Source organism: Corythoichthys intestinalis, chromosome 21 (genome assembly GCF_030265065.1).
Source record: "Corythoichthys intestinalis isolate RoL2023-P3 chromosome 21, ASM3026506v1, whole genome shotgun sequence".
Classification (NCBI taxonomy): domain Eukaryota; kingdom Metazoa; phylum Chordata; class Actinopteri; order Syngnathiformes; family Syngnathidae; genus Corythoichthys; species Corythoichthys intestinalis.
The window spans coordinates 33048639-33075764 of NC_080415.1; the positions used below are offsets into that span (position 1 = coordinate 33048639).

The 27126-nt window shown below is 37.1% G+C and overlaps 2 protein-coding genes across 3 annotated transcripts; one reads left to right on the forward strand and one right to left on the reverse strand.

The window, feature by feature from the left end:
* The first annotated feature begins 569 nt into the window (after window positions 1–569).
* Window positions 570–8182, forward strand: rbp4 (retinol binding protein 4, plasma). The gene is made up of 6 exons (XM_057826941.1): window positions 570–627; window positions 725–833; window positions 2957–3093; window positions 3159–3265; window positions 7612–7824; window positions 7927–8182. The coding sequence occupies exons 1-6, from the start codon at window positions 593–595 to the stop codon at window positions 7947–7949; spliced, it is 624 nt and encodes a 207-aa protein (XP_057682924.1). The 5' UTR covers window positions 570–592; the 3' UTR covers window positions 7950–8182.
* Window positions 8183–8421: 239 nt separating this feature from the next.
* cep55l (centrosomal protein 55 like) lies at window positions 8422–25741 on the reverse strand. 2 transcript variants are annotated; one of them, XM_057826940.1, is made up of 11 exons: window positions 25639–25705; window positions 24707–24896; window positions 24507–24614; window positions 23666–23821; window positions 15705–15758; window positions 15408–15632; window positions 11921–12114; window positions 11732–11855; window positions 11593–11664; window positions 10098–10223; window positions 8422–9987 (listed from the first exon to the last, which is right to left on the reverse strand). In XM_057826940.1, exons 2-11 carry the CDS (start codon window positions 24893–24895, stop codon window positions 9775–9777), a joined length of 1461 nt encoding a protein of 486 aa, XP_057682923.1. In that variant the 5' UTR covers window position 24896; window positions 25639–25705; the 3' UTR covers window positions 8422–9774. The 2 variants fall into 2 exon arrangements, with proteins under 2 accessions (XP_057682923.1, XP_057682922.1); XM_057826939.1 differs by having other exon boundaries at window positions 8423–9987; window positions 24707–24906; window positions 25639–25741.
* Between the last annotated feature and the right edge of the window lie 1385 nt (window positions 25742–27126).

Here is a 27126-nt window from a genome sequence, read left to right on the forward strand (position 1 = left end):
TCAGATCGTTATCGTGAGCTTTGTATCGCAAATCATATCGTATCGTGAGGTAACAAGAGGTTGTCAGCTAATTGCATGCAAACTGTTTGCATTGCAGGATGCAATTAGCTGACAAAAGGGCGTTGTGATATCATCAAGTAGACTTGAGTCAATCAAATTAGAGTACATGAGTGCCACTGACAATGATAGACTTCCAATCATCCTCGCGTTGTGAATTTAAATGAGTTTATCATTAGAAGACGTCCATTTAATTTGAACTGGGAACTCTCCCACTTCAAACAGACTGGGCGTCTACCGCTGTCAATGGCAGCCGATGAGTTAAAACACGCTAGGAAGCTAACTCAATGTTGCACGGCGTTGCTCTTTACATTTCTTTTTCCAGATGTCCCTCTTGGCGCCGCTTGCTCGTGTTTTCGTAAGATGAGGAAAGGCTGAACATGAAAACACATGTTTGGCTGAAAGTACGGGGCGCACGAGTCGACGAAGGTTATGTAAATTTTGCTCCAATGGAAGACCAGCTTTTTGGGAAGGGCTCCGGCGAGCCATTGCGCAACCTTGGCCTATGCTATAAAAGGCCTTAGGCAGCGCTGGGATGTTTGAGCTGACTTTTTCCTCTTTACTGACAAGGTACGTATTGATCCTTAACTCTACCACGGACTCAAATGACTACACAAAAAACTATTAAGGACTCAAGTGTCAGCCACTGAAGTTCCATTTTATTTAGAAGGAGAATGCTGCGGTACGTGTTGTCCCTGTGTTTGCTGGCCCTGACCTGGGCGCAGGACTGCCAAGTGGCTAACATTCAAGTCATGCAGAACTTCGACAGAACCAGGGTGAGTTGCAAGTTTAACCATTTAAAGGGTAAGTGTCTATTTTTGGAGAAAAAAAACAAACTTCACATTTTGGGTCATGTAGGTACAATACTGTATTAACATAATTCTCATATTGTAATTAATTTTGTTTTTAATCATTATTATTATTTTTTACATATAATTTTTTAATGAATGAGTTGCAAATCAATAAAATGATAAAACAAGTATTAAAGAACATGACTCATTTGATCAAATATAATTTCCCTATTGTATTTTTTTTTATATATATATCAAATAAATGTATAAAATGTTATTATTAATACAATTAAAAGAATAATAACAGAATAAAATCTGGTTATTGTTCCCAATTACAGCCCAAATGTTTTTTTTTTTTTTTTTTTTTAAATGTCACTCATTGACTGCCATTAACAATGATATACATCAATTTCGTTTGAAATGGCAGGACTGGCTGTGATTGGGCATTTCATGGTTGTTGTGTTTTTGTATTTGATAAGAATAAGATTAAAATGTAAATTAAAATTGAATATATGTACTTCACTTTTGTTTTAAAAAATTAAAAGAATTTGTCAGAGAACATTCTTTTCCCACTTGTTTTCATAACTTAATTATTCCAAAATTAAGTGTAAATCGTATTTATTTACTTTATTTATGTTTCTTGTCTTTGTTTTAATTAAAAAAAACAAAAAACAAAAAAGGAACACAAAAATATTCAATGAGTTCCCTAGAAAAGGTTCATCATTGTCAGATGAGGCATATACTTCATAATTTATTGACGGGACGCGGGGCCGATTCATAGGGGGCCCATCTCCATCAAAGCTGACCGAGCGGAAACACAGACAAAGAGCTTTTTCCGTTGAAAATTCTTGTGAATAAATGCTTAAATCCCTGAATTCTTTACAGGTATGGACGTAAAACAGACTCGAAAAAACGTTGCAGTTGGCAGTTATTTTACATAAATATTGCAAACTATGATGCTAGTCAGTAACGCCACATGTAAACAAAGAGCTTTTTCGTTGACAATTCTTGTGAATAAATGCTTAAATCCCTGTATTTTTTATAGATGCGGACATAAAACAATCTCAATTCTTGGGTAAAAGCAAAAAAATGGGAAGTTAGCAGTTATTTAACATAAATTTTGCAAACTACGCTGCTGGTCAGTATGCAAATTAGCGGCCGCAACATGTAAACAAAGAACTTTTTCCGTTGAAAATTCTTAGGAATAAATGTTTAAATCCCTGAATTCTTTTTAGATATGGACATAAAACAGTCCCGATTCTTTGTTAAAAGAGCAAAATAACGGGCAGTTAGCATTTATTTTACGTAAATATTGTGACCTATGATGCTAGACAGTCACGCCACATGTAAACAAAGGGCTTTTTCCGTCGAAAATTCTTGTGATTAAATGCTTAAAACCTTGAATTCTGTATAGATAGGGACATAAAACAGTCTCGATTCTTGGTTAAAAGCAAAAAAAATGTGCAGTTAGCATTTATTTTATGTAAATATTGCGAACTATGATGCTAGTCAGAAAGCAAATTAGCAGCTGCCATATGTAAACAAAGCTTTTTCCGTTGAAAATTCTTAGGAATAAATGTTTAAATCCCTGAATTCTTTTTAGATATGGACATAAAACAGTCTTGATTCTTTGTTAAAACAGCAAAAAAACAACAACAACATGCAGTTAGCATTTATTTTACGTAAATATTGCGAACTATGATGCTAGTCAGTAAGCATAGATATGGACAAAAAACAGTCTCGATTCTTAGCATTTATTTTACGTAAATATTGCGAAGTATTATGCCAATGCTGTAGCGGCTAATTTCTCCCATTGATTTTTTTCACGTTTCAAAATGCATGCACGGAACGAAAAATATAATAATTACTTTGAATCCTCGAACAAATCACTCCTGAGACAATCCTTCCTGTTTGTATGCGTTACAGCTTTCGTACTTTTTCAACCTAAATCCGGCGTTTGAGCTCTCCATGTGTTGACTAACTGCGAACGACTGCGAATAACTGAAGCGGACTGTAGCTTGAAGGCATTGCGCAGTAGCTGACGGATGTGACCCATCAATACAATTATGTAGTCTATGGGCGGGGTTTATCAAGTCTTTCATCTGCAGTACACAGGGACGTGGTACGCCGTGGCCAAGAAAGACCCCGAGGGTTTGTTCCTCATCGACAACATCGTGGCCCAGTTCATCGTGGCAGAAGACGGCTCCATGACAGCCACGGCCAAGGGCCGAGTCATCATTCTCAAGTGAGTTGACCTGGCTGTCTTTACGAGCGCCGCGTCAGACCGACGTCTTTCTCTCCCTAAACTAGCAACTGGGAGTTGTGCGCTGACATGCTGGCCACTTTCGAGGAAACCGGCATACCTTCCAAGTTCAGGATGAGATATTGGGGAGCCGCAGCCTACCTGCAGACTGGAAGTAAGTTTGGGATATGAACTATTCCACAAGATAAAGCTATCCTTACATACTTAATGAGTTTATAGTTAATTATTTTTCCAATCATTTATTGTTCATTTAATTTTTGCACCATGAATGCAAATCGTCTGCTCACATCGCAAATCCCAATCATCTTAGCTTGGAGACATCTAATGGGCAATAAGCAGAACTGTTTGTACTAAGCTGTGACCAGCCCTTGTACAAAGGCAGAAGGCTTCTATGTTCACTTTGAGGGGCAAGATGCATATTGACCCAAAACCGATAATGAAAAACCAATGATATCATTTTAAAATGCGTTTATTGACCGATATTATCAAGTAGCCGATCAGCTCTCGTATCCCGTAATGATCTCACGTTCTCTTATCCCGGCATCCCGATAATATCAGACAACTCTGATAAATAATGGAACTGTCTAGTTTACATACCGTAATTTTCAGACTATAAGCCGCCACCCACCAAATTTGACAAAAAAAATGACATTTGGTCATAGATAAGCCGCACTTGACTATAAGTCACAGCTGTCCTCACAGTATTATGGGATATTTATACCAAAAGATATTAACCGGTAAAGCTTTGACAGTGGCATCATAAGACTGTCTAAGATCAAATGAACCACCATGAATCTTTGAACCAATTGGCTGCGAAGTTTCATGGCTTCAAAAAGTTCTTCATTTGGTCATCACTGCTCCCTTGGGGGAGACAGTCAACCTCTGCTACCACCTGCTGTCAACACTTTTATCATCCAACATGCCTCCTAGCATGCATTGCAGCGCTACAGATGTAAATAACAATCAAAATTCATATTCTGTTCTAATTATTTCTTCACTTACTGTTCCAGTTGTTTCATTAATTGCTAGCTATGGTATTTGGTAACACTTTATTTGACAGTGGCACCATAAAACTGTCATAAGATTATCAAAATTATGACCATAACCATAACATGACACTGCCATGAGCATCAGTATGCTTATGATAAATGTCATTTTGTGTCATCCGGCATATTATCTCCGTTTTGAATGGATGTAAAAGATCCGAGCTGGACATAAATGGAGTTAGTAACATAATTTGCCGGATATCACCATGAATGACATCTGTCATAAGCATTCATTAATGCCCATGATAGTGTCATATCATAATTATGATAGTCTTATGGCAGTCTTATGAAACCGTCGTCGAAAGAAGTGTTACCTATTAACCCCAAATAAATCAACAAATAAGCCACACTGGACTACAAGCTGCAGGATTCAAAATGAGGGGAAAAAAGTATCGGCTTATAGTCCGAAAATTACGTTAATTCTTGATTCCTCAAACATTTATTTTAATGCTTTTTAAGACCTGAATTATGACAAAATCAATTTAATGACTTTTAATGCTTTTTAATGACCCGCATAAACCCTGAAATGTATATTATTATTTCAAATTCACCCCAACGTTAACGACTGCTGCAATAAGGTTTTTTCAACAAAAAAAACCAAAACATTTCCGATGACAAAAAGTTTAAATTTCAAAACACATCTAGTTCTACAGTTTATATTCGACTGACAATGGCAACAAACTTTTTTTTCCAAGGCCAACAGTAGGCAAAAAAATTCTGCTTTTTTGTTTTTCCTATTTTTCATAGTTTTTCCAATTTTTCACTTTTACTTTTTTTTTTTTTTTTGCGTTTTCATCAGGCAGAAGGCACAAAGGCAGAAGGCCTGTTTATTCACTTTGAAGGCCAAAACGCGTTTAAAAAAAATTTTTTTTAAGCTTTTTTCAAAATGTATGTAGTCCTACGAATTTTATCCAATTCACACCAAAAATTTCAGGAAGGGGCATAAATGTCGTATACAGAATTTGACAAAATCTTACGGTTTCCCATTCGTTTCTAATGGGATGCCATTGCCATGTACGTTTTTCCAATAAATTCTAATGGCAAAAATTTCCCCTTTACTTCCCCTTCAGAAAAACATGGGTGGTTGTGATTTTTGACCAAAAACCATTAAAACCCATTGACATTCAACTGGCGGCCAAGTAAATCGATGTCGTTGACAGCCATATATGTCGATTCTATTGATGCCAATGTGCCTGGATTCCATTGACGCATATGTAAGTCGATACCACTGATGGCCATGTACATCAAAATATCAACAGGAAATGGAAGTGACCATGTCATGTCTACAAATCAATAGGAAGTGACCTGAAATCAGCAGGACATTACCCTTAGGCAGGGGTTTTGGCAACGCAAAATGTTGAAAGAGCCATACTGGAGCAAAAAACAAATGTCTGGAGCCGCAAAAACTAAAAGCAAGCCTTATAATGAAGGCAACAAATGCTGTATGTATCTAGTGTGTATTAGCTATCTTAGCTTACTATCAAAATAAGTTGGTTACAAATACAGTTGGGCAAATATGTATTTAGTCAATCACCAATTGTGCAAGTTCTCCTACTTGAAAAGATTAGAGAGGCCTGTAATTGTCAACATGGGTAAACCTCAACCATGAGAGACAGAATGTGGGGAAAAAAACAGAAAATCACAGTTTGATTTTTAAAGAATTTATTTCCAAATTAGAGTGGAAAATAAGTATTTGGTCACCAACAAACAAGCAAGATTTCTGGCTGTCAAAGAGGTCTAACTTCTTCTAACGTGGCTCCACTCGTTACCTGTATTAATGGCAACTATTTTAACTCATTATCGGTATAAAAGACACCTGTCTACAACCTCAGTCACACTCCAAACTCCACTATGGCCAAGACCAAAGAGCTGTCAAAGGACACCAGAGAAAAAACTTGTAGGCCTGCACAAGACTGGGAAGACTGTATCTGCGATAGGTAAAACGCTTGGTGTAAAGAAATCAACTGTGGGAGCAATTATTAGAAAATGGAAGACATACAAGACCACTGATAATCTCCCTCGATCTGGGGCTCCATGCAAGATCTCACCCCGTGGCGTCAAAATTATAATGAGAACGGTGAGCAAAAATCCCAGAACCACACGGGTGCACCTAGTGAATGACCTACAGAGAGCTGGGACCACAGGAACAAAGGCTACTATCAGTAACACAATGTGCCGCCAGGGACTCAAATCCTGCACTGCCAGACGTGTCCCCCTGCTGAAGAAAGTACACGTCCAGGCCCGTCTGCGGTTCGCTAGAGAGCATTTGGATGATCCAGAAGAGGACTGGGAGAATGTGTTAGGGTCAGATGAAACCAAAATAGAGCTTTTTGGTAGAAACACAGGTTCTCGTGTTTGGAGGAAAGAATACTGAATTGCATCCGACAAACACCATAATCACTGTGAAGCATGGGGGGCGAAACATCATGCTTTGGGGCTGTTTTTCTGCAAAGGGACCAGGACGACTGATATGTGTAAAGGAAAGAATGAATGGGGACATGTATGGAGAGATTTTGAGTGAAAATCTCCTTCCATCAGCAAGGGCATTGGAGATGAGACGTGGCTGGGTCTTTCAGCATGACAATGATCCCAAACACAAAGCCAGGGCAACAAAGGAGTGGCTTCGTAAGAAGCATTTCAAGGTCCGGGAGTGGCCAGCCAGTCTCCAGATCTCAACCCCATAGAAAATCTGTGGAAGGAGTTGAAAGTCCATGTTGCCCAACGATCTCCTCTAGAGTCTAGAGGAGATCTGCATGGAAGAATGGGCCAAAATACCAGCAACAGTGTGTGAAAAGCTTGTCAAGAGTTACAGAAAACCTTTGGCCTCCATTATTGCCAACAAAGGGTACATAACAAAATATTGAGATGAACTTTTGTATTGACCAAATACTTATTTTCCACCATGATTTGCAAATAAATTCTTTAAAAATCAAACAATGTGATTTTCTGTTTTTTTCCCCCCTACATTCTGTCTCTCATGGCTGAGGTTTACCCATGTTGACAATTACAGGCCTTTCGAATACTTTCAAGTGGGAGAACTTGCACAATTAGTGGTTGACTAAATACTTATGTGCCCCACTGTACATAATGAGCCTTCATGATTAAATGTTTGTATTCCTTGCCGTGCATCCTATCGAGAATGACACAGCACGTGACTACTCTGTTGTACGGTGCCGCCTCAAGTTGTTGTTCATTACAATGTTAATGAACATTTTTTTTCCCATTTTCAAACATTTTTGAAAAAGCTCCAGGGATTGCTAAAGAGCCGCATGGGGCTCTAGAGCCGCGGGTTGCTGACTCCCACCCTAAGGGGTTTACCTGCGAAAGCAAAGCTACCATCGCAATTTCTCCAGAAATAGCATTTTCTGGTTTTAAAATGCTTTTGTTGGCCAATATTAATTGTTACTCGATAATATCTGACAACTCTACTAACGTCCATCCCCTTGGCTTTTAGATGATGACCACTGGGTCATAGACACCGACTACGACAACTACGCCATCCATTACTCCTGCAGACAAGTGGACGCTGACGGCACCTGTTTGGACAGTTACTCCTTCATCTTCTCCAGACACCCGACGGGTCTGAGACCGGAGGACCAGCGCATAGTCACCCAGAAGAAAAGCGAGCTGTGCCTTCTGGGAAAATACAGACGCGTCCCGCACAATGGTAGGTTGGAACCCTTAAGTTAGTCAATTCTGGTGTGCTTTTTAAACTCATTTCAAAAGCCACATTGTTAGCAAATTCCCTTTTCCCTCCTTTGCTTCACAGACTTCTGCAACAACGCCAGTTGATCTACTCCCACTCAGGAACTTTATCGAAGCACCAGCGAGAGGAACTTTGCACCCCCGCATCAGCGCGTCTACTATGTTTATAGATCCAAAACATCGACAGAGCCATGTTTACACGTGAAAATCCAAAACGACTCGGTGACCTTGAGCAAATTTGTTAACAATCTTGATTATCCAGTGTCTTGATTTTACTCTGCCTACTTGATCGCTTTGTGAAATAAAACATTCATACTGTTGGCTCATTCACTTTTCATGGCGCTGAAATATTTATTCAAGTTGCAAGGTGCAAATAAGAAATTCATGCCTTCGCCTTTGGACCCGATCGAAAGGTTTGCATTTGAATGTTTTATTGCAGCGTCGGCGACTCGGTAATTGGGCAAGGCGCCAAGGTGGGTCGCTATGGTAACTAGTATTTTAAGGTCCGAGTATAATTGAAAAAAGGGTTCTTTTGAGGAAAAGAAAGTCCACAGAGATCTCGTGGTGAAGTCACTTTGCTTTTATTGTACAGTTTGGGAAAATAGCACATGATTACAAAGGGATAAATTTAAAAAAAAAAAAAAAAAAAAAAAAAAAAAACAAGACAACCTTAAAAGTCACATGCCAAGACACCTTTCCCCTCCACCGACATGACTAATCTGCTCTCTTAAATAGTTCAGTACAAGGAATTAACTCCATGCAATCTTGTTGCAGCCTCGCAAAGTTGGCGGTGTGACAAGTTTGGGGAGTAAAAGTGATGTGAAGATTCAAAATTAAAAAGCGCCGAGTCAACAGGTCAGCACAAAAAATTGAGTATACCGATGTTTTTCACACTATTTTTCAAGTGGCACCAGCCAAAGAATGCACACTGAAAAAGAAAAAAACATGTCACACTGGAGTATACGTAAGTCGCATTTTTGGGATGTTTTTTTTATTTATTTATTTATTTATTTATTTTTACGAGAAACCAAGAAAAAACATAAAGTAATGATAGTAAAATGGAGAACAGCAGGCATCTGTTAACATATTAAAAGTTATTCGGATAACTACAGCCTAAACAACAAACTCACAGCTGTCAGTGAGAAAAAACAAAAACATAAGTCGCAGGCCTTGCCAAACGATGAAAAAAGTGCAACTTATAGTCCAAAAATACAGTAATTGAAACATCCAAACACCACAGTAAATAAATAACATCCCACATGCATATATAAGAGTCACACGCGCTGACAGAAAACAGCTGGAGTGCCGAGAAATAATAAACATGATCAATTAATACCTCAAGTTTTATCCCTGATACACAAAATCACAAACATGATCCCTTAAATTTGAAAAAGAGCAAAGTATAAATCCACATTAATCCCAATTCCATCACTCGTTTTGTTTATATATTTTGCCCTTTATTAACTCACTGGCTGCCAGTGACAGAAATTGACATCCAAGCCATTTTTCACTGATTAAATACTTTAAAAAATGTTTAAGTGTCTAATAAAATGAATTATCCAGATAAAATAATCACCGTCATTGGCAGCCAATAAATTGAGAGTGTACTACCACTGTCAACCACTAGATGTGACAGTGGAACTACACAGACTGTCAATTTGGCTAAGGAAGAAGAATGAAAACTCTTTTGCTGAAATAAGAATATTTGGACATGATTAGTCTTATATTATCTAGCATAGTAAATTCTCACGATAGAAATACACACTTAATTTAGGCGGAATTAACGTAAAAAATAATACTTTGCTCACTGGAAAACCAACCAAAAGAATAAATATGACAAAGCAAAAGTTCGTATCTTGGCCTGTATGAAAAACAGTCAAGAATTGAAATAAAGCATGATTACAGTGACGCTTCAGGCCAAGCAGAAGTCGATGTGGGCTAGCAGCTCCCGGTGGCGGCTAGTGGGGTAGTTAGCCTGGCAGCGGGGACACTCAAGGAAGCTCTCATCCAGAAGGCCGACCGCCCTGGGGGGCGACGTGGGCGAGCATGGGTCATCCAGAGTCAAGCGTTCTACGTCCAGTTTGGCGTAGGAGTTGGGTTCTGAGTAACGACTGCCAAGCTGCTTCTAAAAGGACGATGGAAGTGCGTGAAATTGGGGTAAAAAAAAAAAAAAAAAACTAAAATGGGAGTTCAAGTTGCACAAAATGGTGCCTCGCGTTTAAAAATGATACTTACGTTTGACTCCAATTTGGCAATCTGATCGCGAGCCTTACGGAGCTCCTTGAGGACTTTGTGAAGCTGATGCTGGATGATTTGACGGTCCTTCTTCTCGTTCTCAAAATCTTTGACTGAGAGCTGAATCTTTGAATGGGAACACCAGAAGCCTTCGTGACTCTTGACGAAAAGTCAGACCGACCGGGGGTGTCTTTCCGGTAGTCACATTTTAATGCTCGCTCACAACTTTTGTGTAAACCAGTTTTAAATTAGCTAACCTGGCTCCTAATGTATAAGTGTCTTGGTCTCAAAATGGAAAAAAAAAAAAAAAAAATCAATAAAGTAAAATAATGAACACTATATATACATATATATATATAATAAAATTTAAAAATATTGAATCAAAAATATGCTAGCAAATTTAAATAGGTTATTTTTAAAGTAAAATGGATAAAAAAAATTATAATGGATGAAAACAGTATTTAAAGCAACACTAGGTAACTTTAAAATTTATAAAATATTTTCATAACATTTTGGATATGTTTACCGACAAGGAGTTGAAATATCTGAGGGGGTTTGTATCGCTTTCACCAACACTAATTAACTTTAAGGAGGGTGGAAGGAACCCTGCCCTATATAAAACTACAAATGTGCTGACTGCTTTACGGCATACGTCACTTTCCCTATTCATTATAAAGACTGAAGTCGATGCGAACTCTTTCGCGCGAATTCTGCATAGATGGCAGAGCAACAGAAGCGACAAAAAGTTTTGTCTGAGGAGGAAAAAACAAAGGAGGCTACCAGGACATACAGAATAAACATTGGAACGGCTTTCACTCACTGGCATGTCCCCCACAAACCCTGCTGATGAGTTCGGGGAGGTGGAGTTAGCCACACGGTTGTTAACCAACAAATGCTATTAATTAGCCACAATTGGATTCATTACCTTATTACTATTCATCCTTCACACAGCCGCTTGAACCAGAAATGTCATTTAATTGATCTGCAGGCGACCGGGAGATTGATTTTTGATTGATTGGTGATTTTACGACACTGTGCAGGTGTGCACTGGTCCTTATGGGAAACGCAGTCTTCCTTGAGGCAAAACACTACCGCTTTTGTCCACCGGGGTCGCTAAAACCAAAACTGAAAACTTACATAGTGTTGCTTTAAATATTTTAATAGACTAATTAAAATATATATTTAACAAAATGAAATTCATAATACCTGATAACAAAATCTACATACACTTTAATAAATTAATGACATGAAATTTGATGAATAAAATTTTTTTAACTTGATATTTACATTTTAATGATTCATTTTGAAGTACCTGTACTGAAAACCTAAACTGGACAATAGTTGACAAACTATGAAATATTAACTGCAATTAGCGACAATAAACGTCCAATTCATTTGAACTGGGAGTCCTGGCATCGTCTATCGCCGTCAAACGCCGAAAAATGATCATTCCTACGCTCTGTCTGCGATTAACGTTTATATCCGTCAGTGTCACCTGTTGCTCCAGCGCCGCGACCCTCCTCTGCTCGTCATTTTGGCTGAGGAGAGACTTCTGCAGCAGGTTGACCTGACAGAAGCAAGTTTAAATTTAATATCACATTAAACTCATTTAGACCATTAAAGCGTGGTTATACTTGGAGTAGAAGTTCTGCGGATCTCTTCCTCTCCTCTTCCAGCCTGAGATCGCCGCTTTCCAATTCAGCTCTCAATCTATCAACTCGCTCAGATGACGCTTGCCTCTCCTCCGAAACGACATTTCTACATGAAATCAACCAAAGTTATCGCAACGATCCAATCGGTCTTCGAGCGCTCGCGCGTGGTACCTGCTGCTGAGCCGCTCCGTCTGCAACTGCGCCTTGGCCTGTTCCAGCTCTTTGGCGCTCTCCTTGAACCTCCTCTGAAGAGACGACAGCTCGTCGCACTTGTCGTCGAAGCGCCGCCTCAGCGCCGCTGTTTCCTCACGCAGCCGTACCGCCAGCTCCGTCTGACGTCGCAGCTCGGTTTGACTCTCCGCGCTCTGTGAGGCCGTATCAGAATCGAAGAGGGTTGTGTGTCAATTAGGGGCGGGAACCTCTGCGTACCTCACTATACAATACACGATGCAAGGTTCACGCATAAACTTCACTATCAGTTGACAGGACACGGGGCTCAAGGCCGATCCGTTGGGGGCCTATTTTAAACAACCAAAAATTTCGAATATTTTCAAAACCAAAGCCGCTAGCAACCTAAAACCAAAACAGGGAAACCTCCCTTAGGCATATATGAGTCTCCATGAGCAGTGGCATCAAAAAATTCAAAGTCTTTCCCTAATAAAATCCTGATTAATTATTTTTATATATGTATAACAAAACTTATAATTAGAGATGTCCCGATCATGCCGATCGATCGGGTCAGATCACGTCATTTTCAAAGTATCGGCAAAAAAATATCGGCCATGCCTTTTTTAAATATATATATATATATATATATATATATATATATTTTTTTTTTAATTAAATCGTTTTCTAATTGTATTTAACGTTACAGACATAATATGTTACACTCATCCAGAGTATTCAGTTTAGGCTTAAGGTAGGGTTATTAAATTTATCCCTATAACGGCGGTAATAAATGTTTTGAAAAATGTATCACTTTAAAATATTTAACGCGATTAATGCATGCGCAGCACGACCCACTCACGCATTGTCGCGCTTAATCTGTAATGGTACCTCTATAGAGAGATAAAAGACAGCATTAAACGAGTGGAGTGAATTTTGGCAGCCTTTAGACCTTTTTTTTCAATTGGCTAAAGCCTTACAATTCCTCTCCCTACGATTAGAAATATCATGGATAGCAATGTGGGGAAGCAAGGAAGCAATTGATCTTTTTCTTAACACCGTAAGTTATTTCCATACGCAGAGAAGATATATCAATTGGTAGCACTACACACAGTCATGGTTCCACTTCCCATCATGCATTTGGGTTGAATGGCTGAGTATCATTTACTGAAAGCTCAACAAATACACTAGATGGCAATATTTAGTCCCAATATACAAAGTTACAAGTCTTTCTATCAGTGGATCCCTCTCACAGAAAGAATGTTAATAATGTAAATGCCATCTTGAGGATTTATTGTCATTATAAAAAAAATACAGTACCTATGTACTGTATGTTGAATGTATATATTCGTCCGAGTTTTAATCATTTTTTTCTTAATGTATTGCCAAAATGTATATGATTGGGAAAAATTATCGGGACTGATTGCAATTGAATCGGAAGCAAAAAAAGCAATCGGATCGGGAAATATCGGGATCGGCAGATACTCAAACTAAAACGATCGGGATCGGATCGGGAGCAAAAAAACATGATCGGAACAACCCAACTTATAATGGCTATAAAACTCAGATTTCACACTCGATGCACAAAAATCACCAAATGCAGAGATAAACACCAATATTTTCAGGCTCAATAGCAATATTTAATGCAGAAATGTCTAAATTACATTTTTTTGCCCAAAAAATGAGCAGTTACACGATTGTGTCGAGACAAAATCCAAAATAGCTGCCGTCACAAAACCAAGAGCTTTTTAAGTAGAAAATTATTGTAAATAAATGCGTAAATCCCAGAATTTCTATAGATATAAAGGTAAAACATTCTGTATTCTTGGTTAAAAGCAAAAAACGAGCAGTTATCAATCATTTTACGGAAATATTTCAAGCTCAAGTTAAGGTGTTGTGTAATCCAACATGGCAGCTGTCAGAAAACAAAGCTTTATAAGTTTAAAATTCTTGTAAATAAATGTGTAAAACGCGGAATTTCTAAAGATATATAGTTAAAATAGTCTAAATTATTGATTAAAAGCAAAAAAAGAACACTCATCATTAATTTTACGGAAATATTTCAAGCTAAAGTTACGCTATTGTGCAATCCAACGTGGCGGCCGTCACAAAACAAAGCGCTTTTTAAGTTGAAAATTCTTGTAAATAAAAGCGTAAATCCCAGAATTTCTATAGATATGAAATTAAAACAGTCTAGATTCTTGGTTAAAAGCAAAAAACTGGGCAGTTATTCATTTTACGGAAATATTTCAAGCTAAAGTTAAGGTGTTGTGTAATCCAACATGGCGGCTGTCAGAAAACAAAGCTTTTTAAGTTGAAAATTCTTGTAAATAAATGTGTAAATCACAGAATTTCTAAAGATATATAGTTAAAACAGTCTATATTATTGGTTAAAAGCATAAAAAAAAAAAAAAAGTTTTCATTAATTTTACGTAAATATTTCCAAGCTAAATTTATGCTATTGTGCAATCCAATGTGTTGGCCGTCACAAAATAAAGAGCTCTTTAAGTTGAAAATTATTGTAAATAAAAGCGTAAATCCCGGAATTTCTATAGATACTAAATTAAAACAGTCTAGATTCTTGGTTAAAAGCAAAAAATTGGGCAGTTATCATTCATTTTACGGAAATATTTCAAGCTAAAGTTAAGGTGTTGTGTAATCCAACATGGCGGCCGTCAGAAAACAAGGTTTTTAAGTTGAAAATTCAGTTAAATAAATGTGTAAATTGCTGAATTTCTAAAGATATATAGTTAAAACAGTCTAAATTATTGGTTAAAAGTAAAAAACGAGCAGTTATCATTCATTTTACGTAAATATTTCCAAGCTAAAGTTACGCTATTGTGCAATCCAACGTGGCGGCCGTCACAAAACAAAGCGCTTTTTAAGTTGAAAATTCTTCTAAATAAAAGCGTAAATCCCGGAATTTCTATAGATATGAAATTATAACAGTCTAGATTCTTGGTTAAAAGCAAAAAACCGGGCAGTTATCATTCATTTTATGTAAACATTTCAAGCTAAAGTTACGCTAATTTTTGAAAAAAAAAAAAAAAAAAAAAAAAAAACATTTCCAAGTGCATGCATGGTGCTATTTTATATAATAATTACCTTGAAGCCTCAACCAAATCACTTTAGACACTCCTGCCTGCTTGTACGCAGTAAAACTTCCTGTCCTGTTCCCACCTAAATCTGGTGTTTGAAAGCAGCTTGTGTGAGTTTATCACAATGAAAGCCAAAACGGTCTAGGTCGGCCCCATACGGGAAGGCGTGGCGCAATGTCTGTCGGAGCTGTCTTGTCAACTGATGGTGAAGTCTATGGCTCACGATAACGACGATATGGCGATGCAACAATTACCGATACATGGGTCAAGCAGTGTGTTTTCGTTAACAATGACAAAGCAAATATTTCGTCAACGAACAATTTTTTCATCACCATTTCAATAAATTGTCACACCCCTAGTGTCAATGTACATGAAACTAGAAGAATGGCGCTCACCTGTTCCTTCGCCGCAAGGAGTTCTTCCCGAACTTTGGCGAGTTCATCTCTCTCCGAGGAGTTGGAAATGGCCTCTTGTGCCGTGTCGACGGTGGTAGAGGCGGAGTCCTGCTGCTTGGCCCGGCTCAGCTGTTGCTCCAGCTCGTGCGTGCGGGCCAGAACCGACTGCACGTAGGCCTCTCGCTGCTGGTCGTACACCAGCCACTGCTGATTCTTCTCCAAAGCCTGTTGGTAACACATTGTACTTGTGCTTTCTGGTTCCTTCAGGCTATCTTGACATGAGTTAACTTTACTTACATCTCGGAGTTGGTCCTGTACCAAGGCCAATTCCGTAGAGGAGGCCTGTCCGTTCTATGGAGACAATGATTAAAGTGACCATTGATTAAAGTAAGAAGCAATTAGATTCAGAGAATTTATTAGGAGACAGTTGGAATACAACCAATCTGGTGGCTGTTAATGCCTTACTGTTTTTCTTAATGCATGAATACAAGCATCTTCCATTGACGCCGATAGACGTCCAATCCATTAATGTATATATCTACTCCTCAAGCGATTTGATTGCGATTCATTATACAAAATCCATAGCCAACTTGTGATTAATCGCAATTGTATTATAAATCTTTTAAATTTACTTTAGGTTATGTGTTTGAAGTTTTAAAAATTGGTTTAACATCGCAGTGGACCAATGTGCTGACAGTTATCATTTAACGTGTTACTGCCCTTGATGGTGATAGACCTCCAATCCATTGGAAGTGGTGTTATCAATGAACGAGTTAACTTAATGGCTGCCATTGACGGAAATAGGCATACAATCTATAAGTGTACCATAATTTTTGCACTCTAAGGCGCACCTGACTACCTCTTCTGCCAACTGCTGTAAACACTGTAGTTTTCCAACATGACTCCTAGCATGCAGTGCAGCGCCACGGATGTAAATAACTATAAAATTCATGTTCTGTGCCAATTATTTATTCAATTACTGTTCCAGTTGTTTCATTAATTGCTAGATATGGTATTTGGTAAAACTTTATTCGAGAGTGGCGCCATAAGACTGTCATGAGACAATCATAACTATGACATGACACTTTCATGAGCATTAATAATGCTTATGACAGGCGTCATTGAAGGTTATTCGGCAAATTATGCCACTTTTGAATGGATGTAAAAAATCCAAACAGGATATAAATGGAGTAAGTAACATAATTTGCCAGATGACACTTAATGACATCTGTCATAAGCATTCAGTAATGCCCATGATAGTGCCATGTCATAAATATGACCGTCTTATGACAGTCTTATGACGCCACTGTCAAATAAAGTGTTACCAAATACCATAACAAGCAATTAACGAAACAACTGGAACAGTAACTGAATAAATCATTAGCACAGAAAATTAATGTTGTTATTTACATCTGTAGCGCTGCAATGCATGCTAAGAGGCATGTGTTGCCTCTTAACCCAAATAAATCAACAAATATGTCGCACTGGACTATAAGCCTCAGGATTCAAAATGAAGGAAAAAAGTAGGTATATATTTACTAAATTTGTCACGCAACTGAAATATTTAATCGCGATTACTAGCAATTTTATCGTATGTTATTTTAGCCCTTTCAAATGCACATCATTTATTTGAAGTTTTGAAAAATGCAAACATATATGAGCAGACCAATGTGCTGACAGTGATCGGTAACACTTTATTTGAACTCTGTGTCATAAGAATGTCATAAGACATGTCGTAAGTCAAAATTATGATATGGTGATGATTTACCATTTCACTGCCATTGACTGTGATTGGCGTCCAATCCATTTGAACTGGTAAGTGCTGTCAATAATTTGCTGGTATTGGAAGCAATAGATGCCCACTACATTTGTGTAGTGCTGCAACGATTAATCGATTAACTCGAGTAATTCGATTAGAAAAAAAGCTTTGAATCCAGTTTCGCTGCCTCAAGCATTTGAAATACTCCTAAATCAGAAAAATCTTGACTTGAATCTATCTTTAAATAATGAAACAGTTTTAAAACTTTGACATATTGTAAGTAGACAGAAGGGAAATTATGTAATAACGGGAGCAATTTTATCAACTTTAACGGTTGATTCAAATGAATTGAATGTAGTTTTAAGCTGCTGATAAAGAATGGAGACTTGAGTATTTTATTAAATGTTTTCAACTGTTAACTTGATACTTAAATATTAGTTTGGTTTAACCTAATAGGATTTTTAAACTATTTTGAAACTAATGTACAAATCATTAAAAGGGGGGATTTGGGTGACATCAATAATCGATTTATAATCGAATCGGAGCCTCTGAATCGTAATCGTAATCAAATTTTTAGGTACCCAAAGATTCCCACCTCTAGTGTGTCTAGCGGTGGTATAACGTGGTGTTTTCTCTCTCTCTGTTAACCATCTGTGTTGAGAAAATGTATAATGTAAACATGATACGAGTCATACACACTTGCTTTTTATGGAAAATAATTCAATTATTTTTATTCTGATGGTAATAATGTTGAACTGTGGCTGTGGGGTTAGGGTCACCTAAAAAACTGCATTTATTTTAATTATATTTAGAATATATTTTTTTAACATTATACTTATTTTACCAAATTGCTCATGTTTTGAAAAATAAAAATCCTGTTCAATGAAAAAAAGTTTTTTTCCCCTTTTATAAAACCCAGATAACTCAAAGTAACACATTTTGGACCTGTAATTGCAATACTGTTAAACTGCTATATTTTGGTTTAAGGTTATTATACCGTCAGAATATCATACCGGCACATGCCTACTTACTTCCTGTTGATATTGAGTCACTTCCTTTTCAGTAACGCAAAATCAACAGGATATGACCTGTAAAAGCCCCAAAATCATCAGGGAGTGACTGAAAATTAACAGGAAATTATAATAATTATCTGAGATGCTCCAAAATTAACTCACTGCCTGGCATCGTCTGCCACTGACGGCCATAGACGTCAAATCCGTTTGGAGTGGGAGGGATGGCAGCGAATGAACGAATGTTCATTCGCTGCCACCCTCCCAGTTCAAATGGATTGGACGTCTACTAGCGATAAACTCAGAGCAGAAGGATGAAAATAGCTTGTTTTTCCTGTTTATTTGTTGTTTTGACCTGATTTCCTGACCCAATGAATTTGTTACAGTATTTTATAAACGTTGGACTGGACCAATATGCTGACAGTGATTATCTACCATTTCACCACCAGTTACGGTGATAGATCATTCCACAGCTACCATCCATCGCAGTCCAAACGGATAGGACGTCTATCGCTGTCAAACAAGAGCGAAATCTTATAAATTCATATTTGACTTCAAAACTCTTTTCGTCCAACTGAAAACTACTAAGCTTCTCCTCCAGCAGTTTCCCACTGAGTCAATCTTCTCAGTATTACTTCTATGTGTAGTAATAAAAGAAAATCAGACACGAGTGTACATTCTCCGCACTGTCACGTCCTCCGGGGCGTTCTCAGCATTTGGCCGTTTCTGGAAGAATCTTCCTGCTTATAACGACTCGTCATCTCTGAACTCTCCCTGCTACCGACGTCTAATCCGCCGCAAGAAAAAAAAAAAAACCTGTGACGGCGCTGTCACAACAGGCGGCATCTAAATGATCATCTGTGCGCTAAGGCGGCGTGAGCCCTCGCACCCGCGCAGACGAGCATGCTGAGCTTGTCAACTTTTTCCTGGATGGATTTAAAGTAGAAAAAAAAAAAAAAAAACGCTAATGGGTTTCGTGGGACGGGGGAAGTGTCAGGGTCGGTGGGGGAGATTACCTCTTCAGGGGGTTAATCCAATCACTTGGAAGGAGGTGGGGGGAAAAAGGGTCCGACAAGGTTGATTAATAATTTAAGGTTGCAGCTATCGATTATTTGAGGAGTTGACTAATCTATTAAATAGTTAATTCGAATAATCGGATTAGGAATGTTAAATGCATTTTAGAATAAATTTTAGGAGATGTAAAACAAAGGTTTGCTAAAATTGCACTTTCAAAAGAGCATTAAATGCAAATACAAAATACAACTACTGAGTGTTTCTTCAAACTATGCAGAATTGCAATTCTATGAAAAAATACATTAAAAAATATATATGAGCTTTGCTTCAAACGGTATGAAAAAATTAATAAATGATATAGTACAACAAAAGTTCAATTATCTAACTTGCATAGCAAAATCCCGCTAGCTTGAATGCTATAAAATGCCAACTTTTATTTTAAACCAATGCTCTAAACAAATTGTTCAAACACATATTCCCACAAATTTGGCTAAATATATACTAAAATGCATAAATAAACTTATTAGCTTAAACAAAAACTTAGCTTATGTTGGTCTTAACAGGGAGCAGCTGGAATCAGCCATGTTAAAAAAGATGTTATTTTCCCTTTCGCCACTAGAGGGCAGAGTATCCGCCCAAATCAATAAAACTAAGTGTAAACACTTTCAAACAAGCCATTACAACGCCACTCGAATTTAACAAATACTCAAAGCAGCTAAATTTGATTCGAAGCATTTTTTTAATCGAATTACTTGAGTTAATCGACTAATCGTTGCAGCACTATCAATCAGTACTATTAACCAACAGCTATTTTGAAAGTCTACGAAAAGTTTAAGCTGTATTGTTGACAAAAAAAAAAATGTCTGGTCAAAGTTCATATTTATTTTTCTTTTTTGTTGTTGTTGTTGTTAAAAAAACAGTAAATTTTGTCAGATTGATTTTTTAAAACAATTTAAAGATTTTTTTTTTCCCATGTTAGAAATGCAAAAAAGGAAAGTAGTAAACAGTGTAATTTATCTTTTAAAATATTAACAAATAAAAATATTATATTTAATTTTTTTTTGTTTTTGTTTAAAATAAAAAAATAACTACATTTTGCCCAATTTTATTATGTGACTTAAAAAAAAAAAAAAAAAGGAGTTTTCATTCATTTTTAAAAATTAACATTTTTGCATTTCTGCAGTCTCTAAAATAAATTGAGGTATTTGCAAACATGAATTTTTTGCTTTGGAAAACAATCATACAGTTGCATAATTACATTAAATTCAATGCATATTATTATTATTAAATTCTTTTTTTTTTTTTTTTTTTAGAAATTTACCAAGCTCTGTACATATAAAACTTTTTATGAACCCCCGGTGGCACTCCAAACACAAAAAACTGCGCCCAAGAATCACAATTTTCCAACTTAGCATAAATCATTTCCAGCTTGACTTTCTGTTTGCATTAAATCCTTTTGTATTTCCCACCGACGGGGGTGTTTAGCAGTTTGAAAGCCCAGCATGAGCTCCCTGCCTCTATTTATATCCTGACGAAAATCAAACATGACAAAGACAACAAAGAGGCGACACTCATATGTTTTAGTGTCACCGGGCTTCACGCTGGGCAAAGTCTTGAGGGTGATAACAAAATGGATGTTTTGACACAAGCTGACTGACACGGCTATTGGGATATGACGTCATTGGCAAAACAGGTCAAACAGTGCTCCCTGGTGGTCAGAGCGATTAAGCGCTTTGTTGATCACCAGATAGTAACTCATTGTCTGCCATTGCCAGCGATGGACATCCAACACTTTTTGACCAAACCTTACAAGGGCGTAGGTTTGCATAGTTTGCATACTTTTCAGGATGCTCAAATTGTCCCCACCAACCTTTAAGCAACCTTATTAGCATAATAGAATGGGTTCAGTTATTCAGGTAATTTAGATTGTGTTTCCATACGTTGTAAGGATAGAATTGACCCTACCATTATTAGGTGAATTATTTTCGTTATGTTCAAACTTACATTTACCCCTTTTCACTTGCTGAATGCGCCGGTCCATTTTTCCCCCACCCCCGACACACACATGCACGCTCACACAGCCGCGACAGAAATACATGTCGACAACATGCCGCCTCCTCCGACCCGTTTGAAGAAATTTTTATCGGCCAGCGGCAGCCGCTGTAATTAATTTAAAAAGACACCAATGCTGTGGAGGTGGGAAACACTTCGCTAATTTTGCTACTGAAAGTCCGACCTGCATCAGAGTTAGCTTAACCTTAAACTGTTTGAATTTGCTGACCTGCAAAACTCGAGTAGGAAGCTGCTTCGAGAGAAGTATCCTACTGTTTGTGTTTTCAACTGTTAACGTTAATTAAACTGTCAAAAATGTAGTGAACTCAGCTGGAAGCTATGGAACCAGAAAAACGTTAGCAAGACGCTCCTTGGAAAGAGACAGGTGCTGCATAACCTCATATGTTGCTCACACAACACAACACAACACAACACAACGCAACACAAAATCATAATTATCTATGTACGTTAAAAAAAACATTTCGGGGGTAATGAGCACCCCTGATTTAGCATTTCAATTAGGTTCATATTCGTGAGAAATGTTCACCCATTCTGTTTGCTTTCATCAATGTCCCATCCTGAGCAAAAAGTGTACATCCAGGTTATGCGGTAATATTGTCCCTACCAATGTTGAGACCAAACCTACGTCCTTGAAACCCTATGACTATGAGGTACTTTTTTTCCATTTGATTTTTTGGGGTCACTTTTCTAAATTTGCAATTTTACAATTTTTGGGTGGAAATTTTATTCTTTTTGTTCCTCAAAAATGTTGCAAATGACTAGTGCTGCAACGATTAATCAATTAACTCGAGTATATGATTAGAAATAAAGATTCGAATTAAATTTTGCTGCTTCGAGTATTCGTTAAATTAAAGTGGCATTGTAATGGTTTATTTTGAAAGTGTTTGCATTTAGTTTTATTGATTTGGGTGGATACACTGCTCACAAGCCTGCCTCATCTCACATGGCTGAATCCAGCTGCTCCCTGTTGAAAACAATTTTTTTAAAATGTTTTTTTTTAATTGTTTAAAAAAAATTAAAAAAAATGTACTGTTTTTTAACATAAAAAAATTCAAAAAGAAAATGCAAAATAAATAAAAACTTAAACCAGACTTTTTTTGGGGGGTCAACAGTACCTCATAAACTATTCGTCAACATTCAAAATAGCTGTTGATTAATTTTAGGGCTACAATGAATAATTTAGAATATAATAATTTAAAATAGTCGAGTAATTTGATTAGAAAAATGGTTCGGATCAAATTTTGATGCTTCATGCATTCGTTTCATTTGAGGGGGCTGTAATAGCTTGTTTTGAAAGTGTTTACATTTAGTTTTATTGATTTGGGTGGATACACTGTCCTCTGGTGGCAACAGTGAGTATGACATAACTCATTTCACATGGTTAAATACAGCTGCTCCCTGTTAAGACCAACATAAGCTAAGTTTTTGTTTGAGCTAATATTTTTTACAATGCATTCGTAATTTAGTTTATAGGTATATTTACCTGTTTTTTGGGGTTTTTTTTGGGGGGGTGGGGGGGGTGGGTAATGTATCTGAACCATTTGTTAAGAACACTGTAAAAAAATGTTTTAAAAAAAAGTTAGCATTTTATAGCATTTAAGCTAGCGGACTTTTGCTATGCAAGTTAGCCAATTGTTCTTTTGTTGTACATAGATCCTCATTTAAAAAAAAGAAATTATACCGTTTGAGGCCCAGCTCAGGTATTTTAATTTTTCATGTTCCTTATCCGATTACTCGATTATTCGAACTAACTAGTTCATCGATTAATCGACTACTAAAATAATCGATAGCTGCAGCCCTTGTTGCTACTTGATAGTCGTTCACATTCATTATTGCTTGGACGCCTATCACTGTCAATGGCAGTGAATGAGTTAAAAGTTCCTATGTACCATTAGTTGACATTTTTAAAATCTTTTTGCACCTTCCAAAAATATTTGGAATTATTGTTGCCAATCATATTGGATTGGATGTTTGACACCGTCAATGGCAGTAATTGTTATGTACGTTGAGCACGTGTGTACAATTTCTTCTGAACATTTTTTTATGAAATTTTGAATCACTGTCAAAAGTTTTTCCGTGCATTTAGGACCCCCCCCAAAAAAAATGTTGCTTGTTGCGAATGATTTCAGCAAATCAACATGAATTGGACGCCTAGCGCCGCCAATGGTAGCCAAATTAGTTGTTTTTGTTTTACATCTCTTTTCGAACCAGAGCGGATAATTAAGATTTCAAGTCTGGGCTGAGTTTCTGACTGAAACAACCGCCGCCTGATTAGTCAATAAAATTGAATTTGCGCTAATCTAAAGCAATCTTAGTGTAATTAATTGAAAACCGCCGCAAAGGGAAAAACACAGATAACCCCCAAAAAAGGATCCTGAATGTTGTTAAAAAGATTAACTTACTGTCGCTTGCGACTCCAGAGATTGGCAGCGGGCTGATACTGTGGCTAGCTTGTTTTTCAGGTTCTCAGTCTCCTGCGAAAGGTTCTGAAAGTGTTGGTCTCTTTGCTCGGCGTCCTTGCGTCGCTCGTCCAGCTGGGACTGCAATGCCGCCACCACCTGAAGCGTGGTTCAAGAAAAGCAACATTTCTGGTTAGTAAGTTGAACAGTTCAAGTGAAGTTTAGTCTTGGTTTTGATATTTTTTCAACCTATTCACAAGTTATAACAGACACGTTATAGGGTTCACGTTCTAAATACAGCATTCACCGCACTCTAAGGCGCAATGGAGTATAAGGCAAACTGTTAATGAATGGCCTATTTTAAAGCTGTTTATATATACTGTATATACAGTGTATCACAAAAGTGAGTACACCCCTCGCAATTCTGCAGATATTTAAGTAGATCTTTTTTATGGGACAACACTGACAAAATGACACAATGAGAAGTAGTCTGTGTGCAGCTTATTTAATAGAGTTAATTTATTTTCCCCTCAAAATAACTCAAAATATAGCCATTAATATCCAAACCCCTGGCAACAAAAGTGAGCACACCGCATGGGAACTACGTACATTCCTAAATGTCCAAATTGAGTACTGCTTGTCATTTTCCCTCCAAAATGACAGGAGTGCTCTCAGCATTGCTGCAGAAACCATTCACCCTCCCAATCAACATGGATTAGACTTCTATTGCCGCCAATGAATTGAACGTGACACTCATCTCATCAGAATGTTAAAATCATCACGTAAAATGTAAATTTTTTTTTTTGGTGTTCCTGACATGTCAGCCATTTGAATGTTTACATGCCTCTCCTCCTTTAGCCGTCAGCTGTCGTCGGACAGTTTCCAACTCTTGCTCCTTGAGCAGCAACTGTTGATTGTTCCTCTCGCGAAGAGTCTCCAGCGAAACAATCCTCTGCAAAACAGCAAGAGTAAGCACAAAAGCGCAGATTGAAGCAGTCAATCACGCCAAATCGCCGAGTGAAATTTGCTGATGGGCGGCCTCACTTCCAGCAGCTTGCTTTTCTCCGAGTCGGGCGGCCTGATGTGTCGTTTGGCCAACTCGTCAATCTTCTTCTTCAGATGAGCGTTCTCCTTCCTAACTCGTTCCATTTCTGCTTCGGCTTTGGAGGAAGAGCCACCTGATTTGAAGCCCAGTTTGGCGGCCAGGCTGTCTTTCGCCCCTTTGGATGTCATGCTGAGTCACGCTTGCCAAGAGAGGATTTTAGGGTTAACTTATTGGCTGGCATTCACGACAATTGAGGTCCATTACATTTGAAATGGACATTCTGGCAGCGAATGAGAAGTCTTTTATTCACTGTCCTAGTTTGAATGGATCGGACGTCTGCTAGTGACAACTCATTTAAATTCACAGCAGAAGAATGGATGTCTATCAATGCTAAAGGCAATAAAAGTTATATTTTCCTTTCGTGTTTAATTTGAGAAATGTAATTTAAAACATTTTAAAATTAAAAATGAAAATTTAGCGTTTCAGCCTTTGCTAATAATAAAAAAAAAAAACAGTAATAAATGAGCTTTTTTCATATATTTCGTTTTATTAAAAAAAAAAAAAAAAAAAAAACATAAAAAATAAATGAATAGTAATAGAATTTTTACGATTAATTGCTCTGTTTAACTAAATTAAGTTAGAAAAATATCACTTTTATATCGACAACAAACTTTTAAAATTCTAATTAAACAAAAAACGTCCAATATCATTCGTTTGAACACGCAACCACAAACTATTTTACTAAGTTTAGTAAACAAAACAAACATGTTAGGCTAGCCAACACTTAGCATTGGTGGGACACCCAAATGAAGAAAGCATCTGTCGTTCGACAGCAAAATAACGTGTTAAAATGTTCACTAAGCCTTTTCAGGCTGACTTTAAGAACTCGAAAGCTGTATATTATTATAAAGCGTCAAACGAAAACACTCACGAATAAGCGTAGATTTGTTGTAAAAATAATCCGTCGGCGTCCTTGCTGACAAACGAATTGTGCTTCCTCAAATTTGAACTGGAGCGCCGTGACGTCAAATCCGTTAAGAGAGGAAGTTGGATATGTTTGATGTCCTTTGATTAAACAACGAAAACACCTGTTCTAACGGTAAACTAACACGTCTTGACTGATCATTTGAAGTAAGAATGTTTATAATAACTTTCTCCGGCCATAAAAGAGAGTTTTAATAATATTTAATACCGTTCTTTGTTAAATACACCGTGCTGTCCGTAGCAATAAATTAAACGTACACATATCGGAATGTGCGTGTGTGTACATACATACATTTATACAGTATACATGTTTATTTATATTGTATACTGTTGTGTCTGTTTATTTCTAATAAATCAATAAATATATATATATATTTAAAATATATATTTAAATTAAATGCCAAGACACAGGATTTTAGGGCTGCATCTATCGATTAATTTAGTAGTCGATTAATCGATGAACTAGTTAAGTCGAAAAGTCGAGTAGCCTAATCGGATAAGTAACATAAAAATTAAAATACCTGAGCTGAACTTCAAAAGGTGTAAAAAAAAAAAAAAAAAAAAAAGATAAATGAGGATCTGCGTACAACAAAAGAACAATGGGCTAAATTACAAAGCAAAAATCCGCTTGCTTAATGCTATTAAATGCTAACTTTTTTAAAAAAAATTTTTTAAACAATGCTCTTAACATATGGCTCAAACACATATTCCCACAAAAAAAACTATAAATTGAAATACGAATGCATTAAAAAAACATTAGCTCAAACAAAAACCTAGCTTATGTTGGTCTTAACAGGGAGCAGCTGGATTCAGCCATGTGAAATGAGTTATATCATTTTGAGTGTTGCTACTAGTGTATCCACCCAAATCAATAAAACAAAATTCAAACACTTTCAAAACAAACCATTACAACGCCACTTTAATTCAACGAATACTCGAAGCAGCAAAATTTAATTTGAATATTTTTTTTCTAATCGAATTACTCGGGTTAATCGATTAATCGTTTCAGCTCTACAAGATTTGATAAAACACACTAGAAATAAAAACTAAAATTACTACTTGCCTTTTTTTGTAGCTTCATTTTTCAACAGAATTCATTTTAACTATTTTAATGCAAATCAGGAGAGAACTTAACAACCAGAATCCAACAGTGAGTTCCAATGACAACGTTCCTCTAAAATACCTTATTTGACTGATTTGCTGACATTGACAGTAGGCCTGCACAATATATCGTTTTCAAAATTGCCATCACAGTGTGCGCATGCGCAAAAGTCCCATCACAGTACGTGCGATTATTATTATTATTATTTTATTATTATTTTTTTTGTGAACATGCAAACTTTTTTTTCGCTTCATAAAAGTAGCAAGTCGAACCACCTTCATTCCTTGTGCTCCTAGACAGGAAATCGTTAAGAAATCGTTTATTCCTGCGGCA